General features: G+C 33.8%; 1 protein-coding gene across 1 annotated transcript; it reads left to right on the top strand.

Moving 5' to 3' along the window:
* The first annotated feature begins 2134 nt into the window (after nt 1–2134).
* LOC144564381 (uncharacterized) lies at nt 2135–6472 on the top strand. The gene is made up of 9 exons (XM_078313980.1): nt 2135–2140; nt 2771–2911; nt 3291–3539; nt 4123–4263; nt 4370–4627; nt 4675–4786; nt 4901–5061; nt 5486–5644; nt 5732–6472. Exons 1-9 carry the CDS (start codon nt 2135–2137, stop codon nt 6470–6472), a joined length of 1968 nt encoding a protein of 655 aa, XP_078170106.1.
* The last annotated feature ends 470 nt before the right edge of the window (nt 6473–6942 follow it).

The following is a 6942-nucleotide window of genomic DNA, read 5'->3' as shown; positions in this document are numbered from 1 at the left end:
TTTTATTTATTTATTTTTATATTTTTAGTTATATTGTTAGAATAATAATAATTTGTGCATCGGACATTCTATTTAAATTTATATTGTTAAAATAGTGTTTTTAAGAGTAGTGATTTTTATTTAGATAGTATGTTTTTAATTTAATTTTGTTTTTCTATCTTTTATGTTTTGTTTGTTAAGTTGTTAACTTATAGTTTGAATATGTATGAATCTTTATGAATACTTACTGATAGTATTATAGTTTTACGGATCTTGTATGCTATGAAATTGGTAGTATATATGCATTTATGTATTATAGCGGTTATTCTTAATTTTTTTTATTTGAATTATATTCGGTAATTACTGTTATTTTATATATTTAGAATATAATTTTGGAATCCATATAACTTTGTAATTAATGTTGGCAGGTTAGATGACTTGTTAATTTAAGATTTAAATTCAAATTTATTATTTCCTTTTCAAATAAAGGACGGTTTGGTCTATAAAAAAGATTTATCTCATCACAAATCATTAAATTTGTAGCTGTTAAAATCTGCACCCTAATGAAATGAGAGTGCTCCTCTTGGACTTGATACTATTGAGCGAAAATTTTCCCATATTTTGTGTATCTATAGCATTTTAATTTGCCATGGTCAGTCTTTCTTTCATTTAAAAAATGTTTTGAACTGTAGATTAATTAACTAGTAATTGGTGGAATCAATAGCGGTCAATTAATCCGGAACTATATTCAAGAGAGAAGAACTAGATCTACATTTAATTGTTCTTATCACCTTTGTTGGAACCACGTATATAATCACTTAATATTTTTAGGTACATTAATCGATATATATAGAGAGAGAAGAGGGATCCACTTACATTATTTTTTTGTGACATCGATTACATTCTGTATTTTTAAAGTTTAAACAGTCGATCCAAACCGTTCAACATGATGGATATATTTACATATCAGATTAATTTTTTTTTAAATAGATGGAATACTATATAATTTGATTTATTCGAAAGACTGCTACAAATAATCCAGATCAACATTTTTCATGCCGTGTTTTTTATGACCGTAAGAAAATTTAATATAATATAATATATGTATATGTATATATAATATAATATATGTATATGTATATATATAATATAATATATGTATATATATGTATATATAATATAATACTAGTTAAGTGTCCGTGCGTTGCAACGGAAATTGAAATATTATTTTGATCACTTTCTTTGTATGTGATTAATTTTTATTTGATTTCTTCATAATATATTAGTATATAATGAGAGCAAACGATAGTCTTAGAGCTTGATAATATATTATTTGTCTTCATTGTCAGTAATTAATTTTATTGAAGATAATTAGTTATTAATAACTCCAAACTAATAAATCAAATCTTTCTACTATGACACTAATGAAGTATTATATGACATATTTTTAATAAGAGTACCAATTGCCTCCTCCCTTCAAAATTATTAATGACATGAATAAAAATCCTCAAATAATTAAATACAATTTTTATGTAGCATTCATGAAATATATATCTTGCGAACAAATTAATTAAATGCATCAAGAATGGCTTAGGAATCAAGACATTTGATTCTTGACCAAAATAATTTAATTAATTAAAAAAAAATTTACATACTCTGCTAGTAAGAACACATCCAATTTATCTTTATAAGCAAAAACGGATTAATAGTTAAAAATAAGTACAAATACATTTTTAATATAATTATAATTTTAAATCAAAATTTTAATGATTTTAATATTTATTTTATCTGAGCAAATAATAGAAAAGAAAAAAAAAATTGAAATGAAAAATCAGAAAATTTTGGCAGGCAGCTCAGTGCGCGTGCGGCTCTCGGCCCCCAAGCCAGTGAAATTCCATCTTCTTGACTGAACTCTTGGCCCATAAACGCCCGTGTTCACTCTTGTGCGCGGCTCACAAACACTCGGTCTAGACAAGCGAACGAGCATAACACAGCTGACCGGCTGACCCCTTCTCTCCTGGAATTCGTATCCACTGAGATATCTCAAACTTTGCGTGACTTTACTGACAATTTGAACCGTTTAAATAAGTTCTGCATGAATCTCAAAGCAAAAGTAATAAAGGCCTCCCGCGCTATCACCGAATAGGCACTGGACATGTCGGTCAGCAAAACACAACAAGAATGAGACACCTTTCGCGAGGATAAAAAAGTGACTTTTTGCGACGGACTACTCTCATTCTTCAGCTTTTTCTTTTTGCGACGGTACTTTTCGCGAGGGAGTACCGTCATAAATTTTCTTTTTCTCTCGCAAAAAGTATCTACATTGTTGTAGTGAAAGTTGAGATATCTTAGAGGATACGCACTCTTCTCTCCTGTGTCTCATTACTCCACTGCTCCAATTAATTGTTAGTTTAGATTGCTCCAATATGCGTCGGGAAGCGGAGAAAGAAAGCGCGTCATGCGCACAGCAACCAAGAAAGAGAAATGAAAATAATGTGGCGAGTATAATGGCTCAGATTATGTGTTGCATTGAAACGGGTATGTTTTTAATTAAATTTTGACTTCTACACGTTTGATACTATGAAACAGATGCATAAAATCGAGATTAGTAATTAAAAGCTGAGATTGAAATATATCTTGATGAATGGCTCAGATTTATTAAATGGACGGTTGAGATTTTGTTTGGACAGATAGATGCTTGGAACCCAATTTTTTTTTGCGTGATATTAGTAGTCCTGATAAGTTATTTTAAATAAATGAAGTTCTATTTAATTTTGTGATTTATTTTTAGATTAAGAAAGGCCCCTTTGTAAGACTAGAAGCACTCTCAATTGGGTTGCCACATGATTTGGACGATGGTTATTTAGATTCTCTTAACCGACTTCGTCAGTTCTGGCACAAGTCACAGAATGCTGTGTTGATCGACCAGGAGGTACCTCTGGCACTCAACTGTTTTAAATCTCTCTTGATATCTGACCATCATAATTGTCCATCTTCAAGCTCGCCATTGTTAGCTTTGGAGATTTAAGCAATGATCACTGTCATGGATCTTCATAGTGCATCGGATCATCTACTTTAATATGAAATTTTCATTTTTTTTCTTCTTAATGAAAATGGAAATTAAGTTATTAAACAAAATTTAACATCAACTCCTAGATCTCTCAAACATTGGACCCATGCAAGTTGTTTATTTTGCTCTTAATTTACTTTCCTTGTAAAGCTTGGTAGCCACTACCAAGTCTCTCAAAAAAAAAAAAAAAAAAAAGATCTCCTAGATCTCACTAACAACCTATTTCTCTCTTTCTCCACAGGAAAAAGTGAGAAGAATCGTTCTCTTTATTAAGTCCATAGTAAATCATACTGCCCAGCCGTTTCTGATTTTATCAACAGTGAAATCCCTCTCCTCGTGGGAAGATAAGATAGGACAATTGATACCATCTGTTCATACCGTGGTGCATACAAATAGATCCGCTAGCTTCTTAGTTGAGGTCACGGAGTTCTGGGGGCAAGATGGTCATTTGCTATTTCAAGTTTTTTTGTCACATCCTGATGCTATCCAGGTGAACTAAATTTTATTTGTCAATTCCAACAATTTGGACTAATTGCTATGTTACTAGTTTGTCCAAAATAGCAGTTTTGGCCAATTGAAAGAAAAGGAGGGATCAACATGGGAATAAAAATAAACAAAAAGGACATGCTTTGGGAACCAGACTATATCTTGGAATGAAGAGATAATCAAGGATTATGGGTTCATTTCATTTAAATCTGGCAGGGAGGGAGTAATTAAACCCCAAAACTGCCTCTGTTAATTCTAATTTTTCTTTGGTTGCTCAATTTAGGATCAGCTTAACCCTCATCCGTTCACCTGAAAAGCAAATAGTACCATATGGAACAAAAGGAAAACAAAAGATGTCAACAAAGCAAATAGTACCATATGATAACATACCAACATCAACCTGACTGGAAATACAGATCTGCATGGAAACCTTAAAATATATAACACTGTACAAAATGTATTACTATTGGTAGTCATATTTGATATCCAAATTTTATTGGTTCACAGATCTTAGAATTGACCTAGAATTGTTAATTCTTTCATTTATAGTGTCTTTTTTTTTTTTTTTTTTCCCTTTTTTGTTTCAGGGCTTTCAAGCCATAAAGCAGATCAGCTGGGAAGGTGTTATTGTTGACCAATGTGATAATGCGAATATGTCAACCCACCTAGAGCAAATAAAAATTCTTTCTGCTGATTTTAAGATGCTTATACTAAATAGCCATCTAAAGGTGTATTAAATGGATAACTTTGTTAGAGCGTCCTTTGCCATGATAAGTGATTGTCCTATGCAAAGGGATACATACAGATTAATATTCAAATGTTGTTATTTTGCAGGATGATCCTTCACAGTATGTGAAATTGCTTTCTGTTCTTGAACCGGGAGATGCATACTCTGTTCCTGATATTTCTATCTTGAAAGAAAGATTTTCAAGATATATTGCATATCCAACCGATGCTGATGGCTTTTGCCAAGAAGTCCCTTTCGCTGGGGAAAAAGAGGGGGCACTTTCAGAGGTGCTAGATAAGGGAGATTGTTGTCAATACTTGTCTTCGGTTGTGAATCCAAGGAAGCGCAAAGAGAGCCCGAATGATGTTATGGATCTTTCTGTTTCCCATGGTTTGATGTTATGTAAAAGAAGATTTTTCTGGAAAAGCCTGCAAGCACTGCAATATTGGAATCTTTTTGTGAAGATCTTGTGGTGACATTGAGTATGGAAGTAGCTAACTCGAGTTTAAGTTCAATTGAGACAGGTATTGTTCTGGGACTTTTTTCTTCTTGGTTTTGCTCACTTTTTTTAACTATTTCTTTTTAGTATTTAAAATAGCATTTTGTTACACTAAATAGTTGTAAACTTCAATTTGCAGATGTTCCAACAAGTGCTGATATTTCAATTGCTACAATAAAGAATCATATTGTCAGTGCAGAAAGATCCAACCATATAATTGCATCGAAAGATGGAATTAGAACCATTCACTTTTTATTGATACCCAGGCTGTTAAGGTCATATGAGATGTTAGGCATCCCGGTACAGATCTATCTTATCTCAATTTCTTTGTGTTGCAATCAGTTTTGTATATTTTATTTCTCCATTTATATGTCACTTCTTGTCAAGAAAAAGGGCATATCAACAAAGCAGGATCATAAGGTAGTAGGCAGTTATTTTAGGATCCTAGATAAGAAATATCACTACTGAGTTTTTGTTTTGCTTTGCCTCAACAGGCTGTTAATCGTGGTTAATCACAAAAAAGTGATAATGTGATAATGTGAATATGTCAACCCACCTAGAGCAAATAAAAACTCTTTCTTCTGATTTTAAGATGCTTATACTAAAACCCATCTAAAGGTGCATTAAATAGATAGTTTTGTTAGAGTGCCCTTCGTCATGATAAGTGATTGTCTTATGCAAAGGGATACATACAGATTAATATTCAAATGTTGTTATTTTGTAGGATTATCCTTCACAGTACGTGAAATTGCTTTCTGTCCTTGAACCGGGAGATGCATCCTCTGTTCCTGATATATATATCTTGAATAATGTGGCCAACATGTTTTTTAATCATGTATTGAAGAGTCACAGGGCAATGCTAGCACCTTTCATCATTCCTAAGGTTAAAAATAATTAAATTGTTCTTATTTCTGCTTGCTTTATACATAGAGAGTGGCAATTACCCTTCACTATTTTTTTTCCCCTCCAGTCTTATTTAAGAGAACCGCTGGAAGTTGTCTCAAGCTACAAAGGTTCCTCACTGAATGGGCTATGGAAACAGTTTCTTCACCGTTTAGAGATAGGAAAGAGAATTCCCAGACTCGGTTACTGCGATGTCCCAATCGCTATTTCACCAAATGCCCAGCAAGAGCATGTGGTGCCACAAGAAAATAAGTCTCTGGAACATAAGATTGAAAGGATTTGTTCTAGAAGAGAAAACGAATTGCGTGCCCTGCAAAAAAGTGAACGTGTTAATCTGCAAATGCATGCTGAGAGGGAATTTAATTGCCAGTGGAAGGCTCATGAGTCAGTGGTCAAGAATAAGCACGCTATCAAAACATCTGACAAGAAGTCGAACGTGCTTCTGGAGAAAACAATACAGAAATTCAATGCTTTTAATGAGCACATGGTGTGCCAGCACAGGAGACTAAGACTCTTGCAAAAGGAAGCATTGGCTTCAGAAAAATTGAGGAAGGAAGAATGGTTCAAAATGGTAAAATCAGGTGAACTGGGGGAGTCTTTTGACTTCAGTAAAACCCCTTTGCCTATTTCAGGGTTTGTATTTGAGAAGTTCGATTGGGTTTGTGGTACAAGAGCCATAAATTGTGGTGTTAGTTCTTCTCAGGAGAATGTTTTAGAGACACCTGACCATGGTCAACCAACTGTAGGAGACCTCGGGGCAATAACTGATATGGTATGCAATAACTCTTTATTCTTAACCTTTCTGTAAGCTGACTTGGTGTGTTCATGCTTGTTATATGCCTCTGAGGGACTGATGCGTGTTGCTAACCTAAGCTAACATTTGAGGGTAAAACCGTCACTGAGCTTGGGTATCATGGTGGTTTCTTTTGTGTATGTTTTGTACAGTTGACTAATAAGATCCAATTCTAGGTTCTCACTTGGCTGTTTTGAGCAAAATATAGAAGTAATGTGGGATGCCTGGTGTGAACCAAGCATTGCTCTTGCTTTACTTTTCTTCCTTGAGAACTAATTTGGTCAGGTATTCTTTCTTGTTTTAGGGGGAGCCACCTAATAGGGTACAACAACATGATGAACCTGTAGGAAGTCAGAGCAGAATGTGCTCTGCAAATGCTAGTTCAGCTAGCGGATCTAATTCTGCAGTTGCTAAGTTTTCAATGCAACAAGAGACTGAAGCTGCTCCTTTAAAATACGCTGGTGCTAGTTCAGTGTCCCATGAAG

The sequence above is a fragment of the Carex rostrata genome, chromosome 13 (assembly GCF_964058835.1).
Source record: "Carex rostrata chromosome 13, lpCarRost1.2, whole genome shotgun sequence".
NCBI lineage: Eukaryota > Viridiplantae > Streptophyta > Magnoliopsida > Poales > Cyperaceae > Carex > Carex rostrata.
This window is presented reverse-complemented; position numbering and strand designations above follow the sequence as displayed.